The sequence below is a fragment of the Ambystoma mexicanum genome, chromosome 6p (genome assembly GCF_040938575.1).
Source record: "Ambystoma mexicanum isolate Mex_15411 chromosome 6p, UKY_AmexF1_1, whole genome shotgun sequence".
In the NCBI taxonomy this organism is placed as follows: domain Eukaryota; kingdom Metazoa; phylum Chordata; class Amphibia; order Caudata; family Ambystomatidae; genus Ambystoma; species Ambystoma mexicanum.
Window position 1 is genome coordinate 25,231,314 of NC_090935.1, and position 19,553 is coordinate 25,250,866.

Here is a 19,553-nt window from a genome sequence, read left to right on the forward strand (position 1 = left end):
TAGGAGGGGGTGGGGTAGTTCTTGTTTCTTTAGTGAACAGCTCTCCCTAGTTTTCACACTAAGCATTAATTCGGAACAAGTAATACTCAAGTGTTTTATAAATTCATAGAACGTCTTAACATTCTACTAGTAATCTCTTATTGCAGCTAAATTTGGGCCTTACGATTTTCATTTCACTGTGTAGTCAATCTAATCCACGGGGGGATGATTGTGCAGCAACATCTTTGTGGGACAAAAGCACAAGACACTTTCTGCAGAATTGATGTAGAGATGCCATGTGCAACTATCAGTTTAAAGTGATGCAATGAAACCAGCCTCCGTGTTGCGGTTGCCAACAAGTTCTTCTCTTCAACTTTATTTCTCGCCTTTTATCCACAATTTCTGGAATCCAGCCAGAAAGGGGTCTTTACAAAGGCCAAGAACCACACCACCAGCTTTAAAAGTAAGCATCTTTAAAATCACACAGCATAATGGAGGAGGGAAAATCAAACATCAAGATTAAAATTCCTGATTAAAGGAGCATCAATTGAGTCACTGACCGACATGCAAATCACATGACAGGTTCATGGCCAAGGCCTACGTAAAAGGAAGGTACAAACAAGCGATAGCGGGAGAAAAAGGAAAAGGGAGGTGGGTCATCACAGGAGAAGCAGAGAAGAGCAGGTCAGTACTAGAAAAAGGGAGGGCCAATGATCTATGTAGTGGGAGATGGATCTTAGCCCAAGAGATGGCAGTTCTGAAAGGCTGCCCATGAAGCATCAGCAGAAAGGTGTAGTCCGCATCGGGAGAAGGCCAGCGGAGCACGTCCAGTGCTCAGGAGGCTTTTGTGCAGTAATTGCATAGTGGCATTCTTCACGGCAGTCTTGAGTTTAGCAGTGGTATATCCTTCACAGCGCACCAGGGGTATGGCACGCATATTCACATCCATTGCACGATCCACACAGTAGGGAAGAGTTGCACACTGGTCATGGGAGTGGGGGATTCCATCAGAGAATCACACAGATGCCCCCACTCTTGTCCCCTGTGGAAGCAGCAGGTGTTGCGGTGTCCCTAGGAAACCTGAACATGGGAAGAGGTAGGTGAGAAGATTGTGGTTTCCAGGACTGCAAATAAGTAACACAAGCTGGGGAAATTATTATGAAATCTGACAATTGGCAGAAGGCTGTGCAACTCTAGCTCACTTCGATAGACTACAGAGCGCTGGCATTTGATGTTGTTACCCCAAGTGGTCTACACTATCCCGACTGTCTGGAGCTAATTAGGAGTCGGGATAGTGTAGACCACTTGGGGTAACAACATCAAATGCCAGCGCTCTGTAGTCTATCACAGGCCCCCTTGCACGCTGCATGACATCCCTCTTAAAGGCCAGCAGAAACCGCTCCCCACCCCCCCCCCCACCCGGTCATGGCTGGTTGATGAACATAAGACCAAGATGGGTAGACATGTGACGAGGACCCTTAGGTTAAAAATTCCTGACTATGTAAGTGCTATCCAAGTGGAAAAATAAGAGTTCTGAATTTTTTTTTAAATTTTTTTTTTTAGAGAAAAAGTAATGTTAAAACACTTTATGAACCACCTGCATTAGCCGCATTCTGTAACCTTACAATATTTACACTCATTGAATGAGAAAGGGTAATTCAGGTCCCAATACACACTGAACAAGCCAGTTTCTTGGAACAAAAGGGCAGCAATCCAAACAGTGGGAAACTGATCAACAATTCTTACAGTTCATGCTACCCGTTTCATGGGGCTTGTTTGTCAATGTTAAGATCCAACAACATACACGTACCCAATGGTAACCACACACACCACAACAGGCTTATTTGCACGATGACTGGCACGAGCAACAAATACTGCTATGTGGGGTGGACAGGGCCGATGAAGGCCCACCAGCACAAGGGTAGCAAGGATCTCACAAGGGGCTCAGGGACATTACCGGCTCTCTCCGCCACACACAGCAGAGCTCATTACAATTCACATCTCATGGGTCTCTTCATGGTGCGAACCGGTTTTATTTTTTGTAAAGGAGAATTACAGCTGTGACGTTCGTGCACATGCTATATCCCTTAAAACAAAAACTACAAAGCAAGATGCAACAATGGAAAATAGTAAGACTACATCAGTTTTCTATTCCATGGAAGCCATCGCCAAGAACAGCTCCAGGGGACCGAGGGAATATGTGGGGAGGGTTTTGGTGGTGGGTGGTATGGAGGGGGGTGGGGGACTGGTACACCAATGGCCAAAATAGAAAATGGTATGCAGGTGGTAGGGGGACCACAGGCTGCTGTTGGATATCACCATTTTCATATCACCAATATTCTGCACCCCATTTTTGCCCTCTGGAGATTCTATCACCATACATGGGTCTTTGGAGTAGAGTCCCAGAGACAGTTCTCTGTAACTATGTTTCCAATAGCTCCCTGGGCCTCATCTACCCTACAGGGAATCTGAGCCGTCTCCTGCGCCACATTTACACTGTACCGCCTGCATCTTATCCTGCCTCACAGAAGACCATTGCTCATCACCTATTTCACATCATATCATAGGATCCATGCTCCCTGAGCAGCCACCTGCCCTGGAGTCCTTTACTCCCACCTCTCCAGACTGCCCAACACCCCCCCAATATCAGCAGTAGAGTCCTTTTGAAACCAACACCCTGATGCATTGTGGATGCTGCAGCTGCTCCATTACACCAGAGCTTTAAGTCATGTTCAACAGATACGATCTCCCCCTATCCCGTGACTTTCAACAGCCGAAGGCACACAGAAGACGTCACTCTTCCCAGAAGCTTCTTCATATTCCATGGTCTTCCATCACCGAACGCGCCCCCGGCTAGGCAAATGCTTCCCCAACCATGCCTTACCTGTGAGCTGCCTCCGACAGTTTTACTCTCTTGGGGGGTGTCTCCCCCTGTTCAGAGCCACATCGAGGCTGGCACAGTGCTGCCGGTTCCTGCAAGGCACGGTCACTCTACAGAAAGGAAATGAAGAGGCGGTTGACACCAACTCATGAAACACAAGCACAATACAAAAGAGATTCTGATCTCGGATCAGACTAATCCTTCCTCTCATAACGGGTCAAATCAACATTAAGAGATTGACAAGCGGGTTGAGATCAGAAGGATTGCTCCCACCCATCCGCCTGTACACCGTTGGGAAGGGGGAATGAACCGTTGTGGCTGGTTGCAGCCCCTGACCAAAGATCCACAACACATGGGTCTCTGGCACATTTCCTTTGAAGACGCAACTAGCTAAGAGATGTATTTCCCCACAAATCAACTTTGAAATGAACATGGTATTTCTAGTTGGGTTCTGCTTCATGTCGTGAGGGTCAAAGAGCAGTCTGGGATGCAGAAGAGCACTGATATACAAAGACTAGTGTTTGCTGCATGTTCACCAGCCAGTCGTCTTCAAACCTCTGAAGGAAAACTATTGATATTTTACAGCATGAAAACGTTCAGTGTTCACGGCCAACAGGCCAAACTGCAGTCAAGGGGAACCCTTAACATCAGCAGTGTTAGGAACGTTTTTCTCAAGTGCACCTAAGGGCTTAGTAAAACCGTTCAACAGAGGCCGTACAAGACTCTACTCTTAGTATAAGGCTGTACCACCTGTGTTCAGGGTAGCGTAGACAGAGCAGCCAAGCTCATCGCCGGAGGGCGAGAGGGCTGTAGAATCAGTACAAATTAAATTGTAATACAAATGGTCCAAAGAAACACTGAAATACTATGTATGTAAAAATAAAGGATTTATTTAAATACAAGTAGGCGCAGATAATTCTAGGGGTAAATAGGTACTATCACACATTATATGTAATCACAATTATAAAAACACAACACTACGCTTGAAGGTACACAGACCAAAGCATATAACCTAATTTGGAACCCCGAACAGGAGTTCTAGGGAAGTCAAAACCAATAGTTCCTTTTAGATTACTTTCAGTAATACCAGGGTAGTAGACCCTATCAGTTGTACCGTGACGCTCAGCGGGAAATCAAATAGTAATATCAACTGGACAATATACTTTTCTGATCTAGTGAAACACAGATACTAGGAACAGTTTACACCTACAACTCTGATTTGGTATAACAGTTATTCTAGGGGAGTAATGTTCAATTACAGATGCTTTTCAGTTCACAGACTAAGGGAAGCTATAACTAACTTATTTTGGGATAACACAGTTACAATTTTTACAGGAGCTATAAGCAACTTAAAGGCAGGTATACACCCATGGCTCTTTGTGTCGGTCCATGGAAAGCACAACCCATTGTTACACTTTATGGATGACCCAGAGTTATTCTAGGTGGGTAAAACCTAATGCAAACATATTCTGGAAAGGTTTGCAGCAAGTCAGTGGAAGCAAGACCCAGTTGAGGGGGGGGGGGGGACACTCATACAATTATCCTAACAGGAATAATAAAGTGAAACTAACAGCATTCATTTTGGGGAAGAGACGCAACCAATTTACAGGTGAGTAACTTAACCTGACATATACTTTTAAGAATAGTACAACACACATTCAAGATGAATAACAACTTTTGTAACTGTTCACTCACAGAGTTACAGTTACCAACCTACTTCATTTACAAGTAACTCGCTTTTAAACACTTATTCTCTTTGAGGCAAAAGGCCCAATCCCTTAAGAGTCGTCCCCTTATTCAAGGAGCATAAGTGTCCTCAGTGGCAGTACAGGGGGGGTGGGCACTTGTGTCTAGTGTCCAGGATAGGTCCTTATGCAGCAAAAGTCATAGTTCCTCATGAAGACTGTTCAAACAGGTGAGTATTTTACTTTAGAGGTAGTTGAGGGTCCAGGGGCTTCACAGAAGATATGATCTGGCATTTATAACGCGCCTGTACACAAGTGTTTCTAGGCGCGAAGGCACACTAGGAGGATTCCAGCAGGGGCCTGGATGTAATGGACGAGAGGCCTCCCAATCACAGTAAACACCCCAGAACTACACAGGAATCACAATAGATTTAAGGTACGTAAATACCCAAGCCAGCACAGTACCTCAGCACAGAAGAAGATTTTGAAGCAGGACTACTTCCGGATCTGCAGCCAAAAACCCGGTCGGTGGATTCCTTTGTCATGGTGATGGAAAACAGGACCTTGGAAGGGACTTCTGCAGCAAGGATCACAGGGAAGGCTCTAGGCAAGGTTTTACTTGCGGCTGGATGCTGCTGAGTGGATTTGGTGCCTTTTCAGGAGCACAGAAGAAGAGTATCGCTGGTCGGATTCTCATCCTTACAAAGGTCAAGCTCTCTGAAGAGGGGACTTATCAGACTTGATTCGTGTCTCTGGAGATCCAGCAGGACGCCCACAAAGTTTCAGCAAGATTTGGAAGACCGGGCACCGCACAATGACTCTAGGTCCCAGGGTATTGGGGTATTGCAGCCCGCAAGGTTGTAGCACGGCGTGGGATGGCTTAAAATGCAGGTCTCCTTGAGTCTAGTGGGTCTCACCAGGCTCTGGGTCGTCCGTTTCAGGATCCCCAGGTCAATAGGAAGGAAGGGCTACAGCAGGCTCCAGTTACATTGCAGGCTCTCCGGTCGCTGGAAATCGTCTCAGTTGCCTTTTTCTTAATCAGCCTCTTCGGTTTTGGTTCAGCTTCCAGGATCTGACTCTTATGCTGGAACCCAGCTAATCAAGCATCCTTTTAACATTCAAACTTGGGAGGTAGTCAATCCTTTCAGGACAGCCAGCCTTCCAGTTTGAGCTGGAATCTCTCATTCAGGCTGAAAGTCAAAGGGCTGCATAGTTTTGGACTCCTCCCTCGCTTCCTGCCTTCACAGACACTCTGGAGCCTGGGCGTGGGAGTCCACAGGACTCCCGCCGAAGATGAAAATCACACAAAGGAATTTCTCATCCTGGATGTCAAGGGAAGGAACATGAAAGGACAAGGAACATTAAAATGGCGAAAAAACAAGACTGGGGACATTTTGGTAAAATGAGCACCAATGGGTACCTTTTACAGGGGCTGTGCAAACAGCCTGCTGTGAAGGTGCACCAAATTAATAAAAGTTATCACTGCCACCAGCCATTAAAGGTAAGCGTGTCCCTGTAACAGAATTGTTAGCTTTAGCGTTAAAGGGGATACATTGTATCTCCCCAGCACTCCACATAAGGTGGGGTGTGCTGGTTTCACCAAATATGTAAAAGGGATCCAAAGATCCTTTCTACTCTTGGGAACTGTAGTTCTCAAGGATAGCCAGAGAAAGTTAAAAGGGGAGCCCCTAGGGCAACCCAGCAACACCACGTTCAAAGAGGGTAACTTAAAACACACTATAGAGAGTCTTAGAAATTACCCCCATAAAAAGAGTAAAGGTTTCTGTGAGTGTGGAAAAAGGTTCCCACTCAGTGAGGAATAAGGACAAATAGTCCACCAGTAAAATCAAAAAGGTTCTGGGGTAGACACATGTCAGAATATTTATCATTACAATGAAAATCTTACCTAAGAAGCAGCATTGCCGGTCCATCAGCGAGCGGTTAGCTAAAATATTTGAAGACACAACAGAGCATGACAACTGCACGGTCAGATGAGCCAATGGTCTGCCAGGGATATTTGGTCTCACTCTTTGGTGCTAAATGTAGTATTGCATTATGCCTTGGCATGTATTTGGACTGCGAGTCTGCAGTACATGCCTGTTCCCACCTGGTGCTTCTGGGCTCTCCATACTGTATGAAAAGCCTGCTCTTCTTACAACGGAATTAAATACCATGTCACTGAAACACAAAGATACCTTGTGCTTACATAGCATAGGTTGTCTAGTAGCAGAATAGGTTTTCTGCAGGGTAGGGTTAGCAACTGTACTGAACTGGCGATGGGGAGCGACTCCCCACAGCAGTGACTGCGCATCTCCAGATGGGAGGAAGAGTTTTGGAAAGCAGTCCACACTGAGAATGCACACGCTCTGGACTAGATTAGTTCAGGAAGGCGAGTATTAAACAGTGATGCATAATACTCTCATCCAGTATTGCCTCTATACAGCACAGTGGATTCCTTCACATCAAGACTACTGAAGAACATGCAATCTCACCCCGAATGGGTGTACACACCAGCCCTTCCCCCACCACCCCCAGGCCCTGCTCCCAGGTCTCACCATGTTCCTTTTTCTTTCTGGATTGGGGGCCCTCGTCTCCTTGGATGTCGAGGCACCGGTTGCATGTCTCTGTTCACTTGCCAAGTTTTCTTTGCGATGAACAATCGTGCGGCGCGCACAGAGTTGTCTGCAAGAAATACGGAATCTTTTGCTGAGTATCACACAGCATCTCCACACCAGGATTCATATTTGGCTTCAATAGGCTGGGATAGTGAACCTGATTCTACACTGTGCTGCTCCCTGGGCATAAAAGGCCCTTAACAGCATGCCACAGTGTGCTCTACACAATAAGGTCCTCAAAAGCATGCCGCAGTGTGCTGTACACAATAAGGTCCTCGACAGCATGCCGCAGTGTGCTCTACACAATAAGGTCCTCGACAGCATGTCGCAGTGTGCTCTACACAATAAGACCCTTGACAGCATGTTGCAGTGTGCTCTACACAATAAGGTCCTCGACAGCATGCTACAATGTGCTTTACACAATAAGACCCTTAACAGCATGCCGCAGTGTGCTCTACACAGTAAGGTCCTCGACAGCATGCCGCAGTGTGCTCTACACAATAAGGTCCTCGATAGCATGCCGCAGTGTGCTCTACACAATAAGGTCCTCGACAGCATGCCGCAGTGTGCTCTACACAATAAGGTCCTCGACAGCATGCCGCAGTGTGCTCTACACAATAAGACCCTCGACAGCATGTCGCAGTGTGCTCTACACAATAAGACCCTTGACAGCATGTTGCAGTGTGCTCTACACAATAAGACCCTTGCCGCATTGTCCTGTACACAATAAGGGCGATAGCATGTCGCAGTGTGCACACATATCCACAATCCCATCGTGAATTCAGATACTCAGGCAACCACCATCCTCCCACCTTCAGATCCTAGTGAAGTCTAGAAGTTAAAACTCTCCCCAGGAAATTGCACTTACCCGATGGCACTCGACAGGCATCTAAACCAGTCGTTGATATCCTCCTGATCGCTCGACATCAGCAGTAGCTTCTCTTGTTCAAAGGAGAGCTAGAACGACAAGACAACCTAAAAGAGTTCCGTGGAGACCTGGTAGGGGAGATTCTCACTAAGAACAAGAACAGGTTTTAACTGAGAGCTTACTATCAGTCTTCTTAAGTGGTAGCGCCATGAACCATATAACCAGTCAATCGTACTGAAAAAGTCGTCAGAAGTCTGTGAGGCCATCTCCTTCCTGAGCCCTTCTTATGACAGTGTGTAATGCTGTTCCCTCAGCAGTTGCTTATTTGTGCAACTACCAAGTTGTTACCCTGAATGACTCCGGACCAGTTCAGAATCTACCTCTGGGTTAATGATTCAAGTGTAACGAAGACCTTTGCGCAACTTAATGTGTTAAAAGTCCGTCAAAATATTTCCAAATCCCTAGATATATCTCCCACAAGACCCTTCATCACCATGTGCCTCATTCGCATAGTCTTCATTCTTAGTTTGCCTTTGAAGTTACCAGCTACAAAAACCTTACAATCCTTCAACCCCTGCTCGTCAGGAGAGGGTATCTGCACGGCCAAGGGGCAAACTTGGGCCTTCCACTTATTAAGTCTACGTCTCCCACTCCTCATCAACAGGGAAAGAGAAGCCCAGTCCTCTCATGTATCACTTTGACCACCACATTCAGAGAAGGCCGTCAAAAGTGAACGCGTTATTGTTATGTTATCCACTATTTTAGTTGCATTTATTATTCGAAGGGCCCCTTATAAATGGAAGAAAATGATACAGCACTTACAATGGAGTTTTCCAATGAGTGCACGGGCTCAATGATCAACAAGACCTTTTACGAGTACAGAGTGCACTCCTGTGTTAAATTATCGGGTCCTCAGATCCCCAAAATCACCTCAGGGCCAATAACTTCACCCAACAAATAGACTTCCCTACACACATCAAAGGCTGAATCCTCGATTGGCTCCTCACAGCCAATGCCACAGTAGACATCACGGCCACCAATGAAATCCCTTGGTCTGATCATTTCTTGATCCTCTTCAAACTAGCTACCACAGCTTCCATCAATGCCCAGACTCCCCAAGTGGAGTCCCCCGTTTGTCAGACATACCAGTTAACTAACGCATGAGGCTTTGAAGCCCACACCGACTACTTCCCTGAAGACCTGAACCCTGATGACATAACCAACCACTATCGTGACCGTCTGTGCATCACCATTGACAAGCACGCCCCTATCCGTGCAAAAACTCAAACCTCTAAGGCAAATAATAACTGGTTTAACGAAGACTTTGCTCCCTGCGCAGGAATAAAAGAACCTTTGAACACTTATGCAAAAAGATGCCCTCTCCTAAGAATTGCAACTCCCTCACCATTGCCTCACACATATAAAAGTCTGCAGTAGTCTCCCGCAAAGAGAATTCTTACAATGACTGCATCAACAATGAAGGTTCTAATACCAAAAAGCTCTTCTCTAGCCTGAGAGTTTTAGACTACCATTCACATCACACCTTCCAAACTTGCAGACAAAACCTGGTGTACCACCATACAAGACTCCCTCGCACACAGAAACATCTCCATTCAGGTGAAAACGTGTGCCAAGAAAGCTAGTCTTGCCACTAAAAGCACCCACACCCACCCTACACATCCTCCCCAATATCGCCCTCCCCACCGACACTGCTCCGTTCAGTTTAACCAAGTCAAACAAGAGGAAGTGCTTGCCACCATCCTCTCATTAAAACCATCAAACTGCAAAGGTGACTCCGGTCCGGCTCATATAGTGAAACTCTGTGCTCCCACTCTATCACCCATCACAGACTTTGTCAATGCATCTTTCCTAACCAACGAGGTCCCCTCCAACATCAAATCAGAATGATCACCCCACTCCCAAAAGAAAACCATCCCTCGACCCATCAATTCCCACCAAGTACCGTCCCATCACCAGAGTCCCCTTTCTTCTCAAGATACTAGACCAAGTTGCCTATAGCCAAGGTCAGCAATTTCTGAAGCTCAACCATCTGCTTGGAATGAGGCAATTAGGTTTCCGCCCTAAACATAGTGAAGAAACAGCCCTCTTGGATGCAAAAAAAACAAATGGATACGATCAGGGACTTCAGCAACTTAGGCATCATTCTTCTGTGAGACCTCTCTGCCGCCTTCGACCACAGCACCCTCTGCCAACACTTTAGCCAGCATTTCCACTTCCCACCGGACACCACCTCGTGGAAGCACTCATTCTTCAGTGACCGGACCACTAGCGTCTTCATTGGGAGGCTGCCGCTGATCCTATCCCCGCCCCACTAGGAGTACCACAGGGAATTTGCCCTTCACCCACGTTGGATAATACTTATACCTAATCTCTCTTCGACCTTCTTGACTCTTTGGGTTTCATCTTCACTAATTTTGCAGAGGATACCCAAATACTCCTCCCCATGACAGGCAATTTTACCAGGACACTAACACAATACATTCAGTATACAGCACAGCACCATACAAAATCGGATGGCCACACAAAACTTGCGGTTGAACGACAAAAGAAAACAAGCTCCTCATTATAGGCTCCCCCTTCCAGCTAAAAAATCTTGACTCCTCCTTCACCCTCACTCTGCATCGACGGCACCTCCATCACTGTCCTGATGTAGGTCAAAACCCTAGGGATCCATCTAGAAGCGGAATCAACTATGACCAAACACATAAACGCTCTGTCTTCTGCCATGGCCTACACTTCCCTGCTCATATCTCTGACCAGACAATTCCTGGCCCCCTAACAACTGCCTCACGATTGCACAAGCTCTTATCCTCTCCGACCTAGATTATTGTAACATACTTCTCATGGGCACCTCAGCCTCTAACCTAGCCAAACTTCAGTTACTGCAGAACAAAGCCCTGCGAGCAGCACTAGGGCTAAATCGTTCCAACCACATCTCGGCCATCTGACGCGAGGCTCACTGGCTGCCAATCAAACCACAAATCGGATTTAAAACCCTATCTACAAAGAGACACTTACCTACCACAACGACACACTCTCCCAGAAACTTCCAGGATGAGTACTTCCATCTTGTTCCAGTATCTCACTGGACACCCCCGGCTAGAAGAGCAAAAGGGCTGGAGGCTCTAGTTTTGGGGTCACTGCACGGTCCCATTGGAACCCTCTCCCCGCAAATATCAGAGAAAAACAATCCTATAATGCATTAAAAACACATAGTAAAACCTGGCTCTTAGATAAGTATGATTATTGTATTACACTATGTAACCTCTCTGCTATCTTCTTTGTAACAAACGCTGTGATACTCGAAGGGTTTGGCCGTTTTAAAAATGTCATAAAAGGATCAATCAATAAGCAAGATGAAGGGAGGTTTGTCGTCTTGCAAACACATTTCCTAGAAGTGAAAAAGAGTACCTAAATCAGGAAAATGGCAAAAGCTCATGGTCAGCCTGTGATCTTCCCTAATGACTAGCTGCTGGAGAATTTGGCCAAATAATTCTCAACTATTTTTGAACAAAGGCGATCTAGACTACAGACTAGTCTCTTTAAATATTGTTCATTTGTGAAGCTAGAACATAGATGGTACTGACAGACTTTAAGGAGATGTGTCGCATGGAATGGCAGTAGGCATAAAACTATAAGCGCTCAACTTACACTGATGAGGCCGCCTTGGCTCTTCGTGTGCCCAAACACCTTCTCCACATTGCACTCCTCCAGTGGGTACATGGACTGGCAGCAGAATTTGTCAGAGTTCATGAGGTGCAGTGGGTGGCAGGGCCTTGTCATTAGTAGGACATCCGAGAAGAGAAAAAACATCTTCTGTTTCACCTCCTCTCCCTTCTGGGGTACAGCAGTGAGCCATCCCTCTCGGATATACACGCGACCTGCAAAGAGAGGAGTACACAAATTATAGGACCTGAGGCGCACCACCCTTTTCCGGAACTGAAGAGAGGTGATCAAGGAGCCGTACCTATCGGATCTATGCTCAGTAAATATATACAGCCGCTCGGATGAATCCCTCTCATGTATACACATGCTCTATAAAAAGAAGTACAGACATTTTAGGATCTGCAGAGGTTAGGTGTGTGCCACCCCTTTCCACTATACAAGTGTCTGGCAAAGAGATGAAATCGTGAGTCACCGCTATCCGATATACACACAGGACCTGGTCACAAGTTGGGCAGTATCCGGTCTGGGACACCACCCAACTTTATTTGCGTTAGCCGCCACCCGTCTGGCGGTATTACACCCGGTTCACGGGTTCGGCACTAAATGTTAGTCCCCATTCAATGCTAAATTTTTAGCGCAATTACTGTGTGGTAATATCGCCAACAGTAATTGTGCCAAAAAATTGCATTTTTCCTGGCATGTTTACCCCCAGCTCCACGCACCGGAAAGTTTAACAAAAAGGGGAGGGAGACAAATGGCACAACTGTGCTAGGATTTAGAAAGGAATTTTAATATTGCTTGGCTACGTGTAGTTTCTGCTTTGTGGCAATATAGTCAGCAGTGTTTATGGAAGGAAGGAGGAGTAGCTAACATGTCTTTTAGACGATTTCAATATCACTAGATTTTTATATACCGCTTCATGCTGGTTTCCTCCCACAACCTGCTGTTATATATGTGGAATTGGCAAATTAAAAGATGACATGCATTAGTCACCATAATAGCATTTCTGATGGTTGTATCTGCTTAGATTCACATGCTGTGCATATAGCCCGACATCTAGTGGAAATCACGGAGTATTGCATCTTTCTTTCGAAGATCGAAAGGGGACGTCGAAATGGGCGTGTCTCTAACACTATCCCCAACGTGACGTCATGCGTCAAGCTCCCTCTGGTTGTGATTTTTCTGCCATGAGGGAGCCTTGTAGTCAGCGTGAGCGAGTACAGAAGAAAGAAGGTGTAAGAGGTCTATGCCCCTACTGCACGAGGGGTGGGGGTGGGAGGGGAAGGAAGGTTGGGCACATGTGAATCTAAGCAGATACAATCATCAGAAATGCTATTCCGGTGAGTAATTAATGTCTTCTGATGCTTGTGAATCTGTGTTAGGCAAGAATTGATGTAGTAACCCTGTGGGAGACTACACAACACTTGTCCTCTTGGTATTGGGTAACCCACCTTTTGGTATAGGCCTGTACTACACAAGTTGGTAGTGTGACTGAGCGGCCAGGCTCATCTAAAGAGGGGTAAATGTGAGCTGTAGAAATGAAATCCACAAATACAAGTAGCCAAGTAACACTTGCACTCAAGGTTTGCAGTGATTATTTATTTAACAGCAGTTTTTAACTAAGCATTCTTTAAAAAGGGCAAAAAGGGTAATGTATGTAACAATCAAATATACTTTAAAATACTTTTTCCAGAATCAACACCAAGCTAGTAGATACTCTTTAGAGATACCTCTTACATACTTCCTACACCCTGAGGTGACTTCACTGACAGAACAGTAATGTCATTTATATATCACTAGTACACTTGGTAGATTCTGAGGTTGGTAGAAAGGAAAGGTTAAGGGAAGGAAAAAGGTTAAACAGGTTCTCAGAGCATGTGAGGACTTCAATCTTCCAATGAAGTCTAGACATAAACCTTTCCCAGAAATAATAGTTAAAAAACAAGTTATCTCTGAGGGACAGTAAATATCAAAGTCAAATGGACTCGAATAGTCTGCAGGGAGCCAGGACAGCCAAGGTCAATTGGAGCAAAGTCTATGGAGCGGAGGCCTTCTTAGATTGCAAAGTCTTGCACAAAGTTAGAGAGTTTGTTGAAGAAAAATCACTGTAGGGTCACAAGCTGTTACACTTGTGAAGGGTAGAGCTGAAATCAACTCTAGCAAGCTAGCTACTGCAAGTCTCAACTGAGAAGAGCAAAGCTAAAGACACTGAGGTAAGTACCCCAAGTAGGGACAGTACCTTTGGTTAGAAGAAGAGTGGTCCAGCTGGCCTCGGTCTGGTTGCAGTGATGCAGATCCTGGGTTCCTGGGCCTCAGTCACGAGGACAAGAGGGAGTACAACTGGAGAACTCCTGCGGCAGCAGTTCAGAGGTCGGCGCTAGCTATGGGCTCTTTTCAGATCAACAGCACTTCGTGGTTTCAGCGCTCGGTAAACACCACTGTGGATTTGGGACACCGGTTGGGCTTCCTTCACTCCTTGAGTGCTGCACTCTGGTGAGTGGACTCAAGCTCTGGTCGTCCTGCTTCTAGGGGGTTCTGAGGCAACTCCTGGAGCTTCTCGCTGGATTGCAGACATTGCACTCTACTTTGGATTTCTCGACCCCGGGCAGCAGCAAAGAAGTACAGCCAGTCGGGGAAGGTGGCCCAGTGGAGTTTGTCTCTGGGTTAGTTGGTCCCACTAACCCAAGGGAAGAAGTCATCCCTTCCGGAGCTTCTCTTGGCGATCAGAAAAAGGAGTTTCAGCGCAGCAGCAGGGCTTCACCGGGCGATTCAAAGGTCCAGGAGGATGCAGCAAGCTTTGTTCACTGTTTCTTCGTCGGGTTGTTCTTCCCAGTGGTCGACTCCATCTTCAGTTCCAAAACCCTTGCCTTTTAAGCAGGTTTCTCCCATTCATGCACAACCTATCTGTCACTCAAACAGCAGGGTGGCTGTTCTGAAAGGACAGCCAGCCAGCAAATCGGGACTGGGTGCATACAAGCATTCCTAATGAAAAAGACAAGGGAGTTTCGGGAACCTCCCTCACTTCCAGCCCTTCCAGACACACTGGTGCCAGAGGTGGGTTTCAGAGCTGAAGCCCACCAAAGGCAAAACGAACAAAGGGCTCAAACCGGACTTGGCGCGCAGAGTAAAACCCAAGAAAGGCCTCACAACCAGAAAATGACGAAAAAACACCAGGGCCATTTTGACAAAATGGTCACCCATGGGTGGTATACTGCAGCAGTGGAGGATTCAGCCTGCGGTAGAAAACACAACGGTAGGAAACAAATCACTGCCACCAACCATTTAAAGAAGTGAGGGTACCATAATTAATATTACATGATAAAGTAGGATAAGGGGCTACTAGGTAACCCCCCCAGCACTCCACATAAGTAAAGTGAATGTGTTATGGATAAGATGGTGTGTGCTGGACCCACAAAGAGAAAGGGTAAGTACAGTCAATTTCACTTTACTATTCTTGGGAACAGTAGTTCACCCAAGAAAAGGTATTTAAACCTTATTAGAAATCTAAAGGATTTCCCTGTGGCACTGCACTGTAGGTGATATGTGGAGTTTGTCAGACTCCAAAAACAAAGGAAACGCATAATCCAAATCAGATCAAAATACATGAGTGAGAAAAAGGGCTCACTCACTTCAGGGCTTAAAATTAAAAAGTCCTAAAGTCCAGCAATAGAGCTGGGGGGCTCTAAGGTTGACGGGAATTAGCACAGAAATGAGAATTCTCCCCAACAATCTGCTTAGAATCATATGCTGTATATAGACTAGCGAGCAGTGCCCAGAGATGGTGGTGGGTGAAAGAACAGTAGCAAAGAGATGTCTTAGCAATGCTTGTCCCACCTGAGAGTCAGACTTGAGTATCTAAGCAGTACTGTTGTGTAAAGGTGTGTCCAGAGCTCCAGGTTGTTGCTTTACAAATGGACACAAGAGGAACATTTGCAATTAATGCTATGGTAGCCCCTGTGCCCAGAGTAGTGTGTGCTTTAGGCGTGAAGGGTAGATCTCTACTGGCTAGAGTGTAACAGTGTGATGCAGTTAACAATCCACTTAGAAATAGCTGATTTAAAGAAAGGGTCCCCTTCTCTACCAGCTGTCACTGAGACGAAGAACTTTTCTTAATGGCTTTGTTTTTTTCAGATAGTAGATAACCGCTCTCCTTGCATCCAGTGTGTGGAGGCTTCTTTCCGCCATGTTAGTGGGGTTCTGGAAAAAGGTGGGTAATTCTATTGACTGGTTTACATGGAACTTTAAGATAAATGTGGGCACAAAGTGAGGGCGTGTGCGCAAAACCACCTTGTCTTTGTGAATCGTGACGAATGGGTCCTGAACTGAAAGGGCCTGCAGTTCACTAAACTCTCCTTATAGAGGTGATTGCCACCGGGACGGCAGTCTTAAGGCTAGCTTTGTGCATTGGTTCAAAGGGAGGCCCCATTAGTCTGGTAAGAAGAACATTCAGGTCCCACCCGGGAGCTGGGTTGGAGATAGGGGGATGAAGTTTCGTTACCCTTTCTATAAAGGCTTTAATTACAGTAATTTTCCACCATGAAACCAAGGCTCTGGGATGTGGTGTATGCCAAAAGCGCGGCTAAGTGGACTTTAAGAGAATCGAAAACCAGTCCTGAATCTAACAGGTGAGTTAAGTAAAGGACGATATCTTTAGGTGAGCATTCAATAGGATTGATGCCCCTGACATTACAGCAGATAAAGCGCTTCCATTTGCTGAAGTAGGAATGTCTGGTGGTAGGTTTCCGTGCCTCTGAGTATGTCCATGGATCATTGAGGAAGCTGGCGGTGCCCGAACTCTATGCCCTCAGGAGCCAGGCTAAGTTGAGAGTTTGAGGGCATGGATGTAGGATCTCTCCGTGGTCTTGAGATAGCATGTTGTACGGGCATGGCAGTTTCCTGGGAGGGGAGAATGACATTGTTATGAGATGGAAGAACCAAGGCTGCCGTGCCCACATAGGGGCCACCAGAATCATCCCGACTGGTTCTTGGTGCATCTTGTGCACTATTCTGTTGAACAGGGGGATCTGGGGGGCTGAGGGGTGGCGGAGCGTAGACAAATGTCCCAGACCATGTTGTCCAAAGACCGTTCCCCTTGGAGCGGCTCCGAGGGCACCTGGAGGCGTAATCTGGGCTTTGGGCGTTCTCCAGAGTAGCGGATAAGTCTATCTCTGGGAAGCCCCATTCTGTGTGTGAAGACGTTGAGTACACTGTCCTCCTATAGCAGCCACTCGTGCTCTATGCGTAGGGGGAGGGCGGAGTCTCTTCTGAGTACGTCCACCAGAAGATCGAGTTCCCCTGGAACGTTTTGTGACAGGAGGAACATCTTGTATTTGAGAGCCCATTTCCATATGTGCTGGGACAGTTTGGACAGCCCTAGAGAGCGAGTGCCCCCTTGTTTCTTTAAGTAATACATGGCCATAGTAATGTCTGTGAGGACTAGAACTGTCCTCCCCTGTAGGTGTGTCTGGAAGGCCTTCAGGGCCTTGAACATTGCAAGCAGTTCCAACAGGTTGCTGTGATTGGATGCTACGGTTCCATGTGATAATATCCCCGCACAAATATCGCCACATTTTTCCAGCGATATTACCCCATGGAACCTGCGGGGAACACCCCCACAACCCCCATATATTTTTAAAGGGAGCGGGGGACACCCCCACAACCCCCCCACCCATTTACCCTATAAATTATCCCCACCAAAAATACCGCCTATGGCCGTTCCCGACGACCATATGTACGGCGATATTTTTGGTCGGGATATTACCTGATACCGATGCTACTGCTGGGGACCACACAGTATGCGCCATCTGTTGAAGGAGGTGAAGCCCCCCCTCCCACCCCGTCAGAGATGCGTCTGTGGTGAGAGTGGCTTCTACTGCGGGGGTGGTGAAGGGTTTCCTCTGCAGAAGGTTTTCCCTTGACCACCACTGCAGAGACTGAACGAGGGCTGCCGAGACAACCACGAGATCGTCCCAATGGCCACTGGCCTGATATCATTGGCTCGAGAGTCACTCTTGTATCGGGCGCATGCGCCGACGAGCGTGAGGAACTAGGTTGACGCAGGAAGCCATCATCCGCAACAGTCGCATGGCTTTGCGTACGGTCACCTGGTGACTGGCTACATAGTGAGGGATCGGCCCAGTTAGGGTTGAAACACGTGTTGGCGTTTTGGAGGCTTTTGTTTAAGGAATATATGACAAATTAAAAATACTTTTGTTTCAAAAACCTTGCCTTAAAAATTATCAAATGGCTCAAGCACTGTAAAAGTATAATTGGGAATAGCCTTGTGTTACCTTATATGCCTTACGTGGCAACCCTTAAGAGGTCTAAATGAGAAGCACTAGTTGTAACCACTAGTGGTTTAGTAATACCCGCTCGATTATGACATAGGGAGGAAGCGCAGACAGTGAGGCCTTGGCGTCTTTCTGGCCTTCGTGAATATCCGTGGTGCTGAGGCAATGCCGAAGGGGAGAACACTGAACTGATATGGGGTGTCCTCTATAATGAACCTGGGGTACTTTGTGTGCTGGCAACATTGAAAAATGAAAGTATGCATCTTTCATGACAGCAGTAGGGCAGTTACACAGAGATTCACAGTGACAACTGTTCAAATAAACACTGATAGTCAAGGTTTCTTGATAAAACAATTATTAAGTTATCAGTCAGTTAACCAAGCCTTCTTCAGAAGGGAGCAATATAATAGCAACAAGTAAATACACTTCAAAATACACTTCAAAATACACACCTTTGGACTCCTCAGAATCAGCAAATACCCCTTGGGGATCGCACACAGACACTTCCTACAGCCTGAGGTGACAAATAGCTAGGACACTGTGGACATTAATATATTACTGTTGTATTCAGAGTATGGCTCAGGAGATTGTCAATGAAAAGGGTTATCAGAACAAACAAGAGATCACAAATAGTCTTAAGCAGGAAGTTACATTTGGACCCCCAATGCAGAGTAAGTTAACACCTTCCTGGAAGCAACACAACGTCAGAGGAGAGAAGAGTCATTCAGTGAACCAGGCTAAGCCAATGGGCAAACGTCTATGTGGCTGAAGTCCTTCTTGCAAGTGAGTGAAAGTCTTTGCACACTGTTTTAGAAGTCTTTGGTGAAAAAGATGAATCAATGTAGGGCCACAAGCTGCTAGGCCTGTGGAGAGTAGAAACAAATCTACACAGAGAGGGAAGTTATCTTAAACTGTACAGTACCTTTAGTTAGAAGAAAAATGCAGAAGATGACTTCTGTTCCTGTGCAGCTCTGCAGATCCTGGTGTTCCTGGGCCTCAGTTGTGGGGACAAGAAAAGGACTTCTGGCAAATCCTGCACTGCAATGGGACAGTCACCGACAGCAACCAGCAATCTTCAAACAAGTGGCACTTCAGTGTTTAAGCTCCTCACGTCTACCGCAAATAGCACCACTGCGGTTCCTGGCTGTCAAGATGGCCTTTCCTTGCATCTGGGGTCCAGCACTCTGGAGGTGGCTCAGGCTTGGTCAGTCCTGCTTCCTGGGAGTCCGGAGGATCTTCCAGGAGCTCTTGGCCAGCTTAAAAGCAATGCACACAAACTGGTGTTCCTCTCACTGACTATTCGGTTCCAGCAGCGACTCCAGTGGAAATTCAACCAGCTCCGAGAGGATGTCCAGGTGGCTTACTTTGGAGTTGATTGGTCCCACCAACTCAAGAGAAGTCGTCCTTGCAGGGCTTCTCTAGTCAAGGCGAATTCAGAGTTTCAGCACAGCAGCATGGCTTCACTGGGCAAACCAAGGGTCCAGGAGTTGCAGCAGGTGTCTCTTCCAATTTCTTCTTCGGATTCCTTCGTCCAGTGGTCGACTCTGC

The 19,553-nt window shown here is 46.5% G+C and overlaps 1 protein-coding gene across 1 annotated transcript in view; it reads right to left on the reverse strand.

Annotated features, from left to right (window-relative positions):
* Positions 1-322: 322 nt before the first annotated feature.
* ARHGEF39 (Rho guanine nucleotide exchange factor 39) overlaps positions 323-19,553 on the reverse strand; it is a 158,801-nt gene continuing 139,570 nt past the window's right edge. Inside the window, exons 9-13 of the mRNA XM_069626671.1 lie at positions 11,701-11,930; positions 8,029-8,117; positions 7,101-7,227; positions 2,864-2,970; positions 323-1,059 (exon numbers count right to left, since the gene is read on the reverse strand). Of these exons, the coding sequence (XP_069482772.1) occupies positions 987-1,059; positions 2,864-2,970; positions 7,101-7,227; positions 8,029-8,117; positions 11,701-11,930 (626 nt within the window). The 3' untranslated portion in view covers positions 323-986. The remainder of the gene's footprint in view (positions 1,060-2,863; positions 2,971-7,100; positions 7,228-8,028; positions 8,118-11,700; positions 11,931-19,553) is intronic.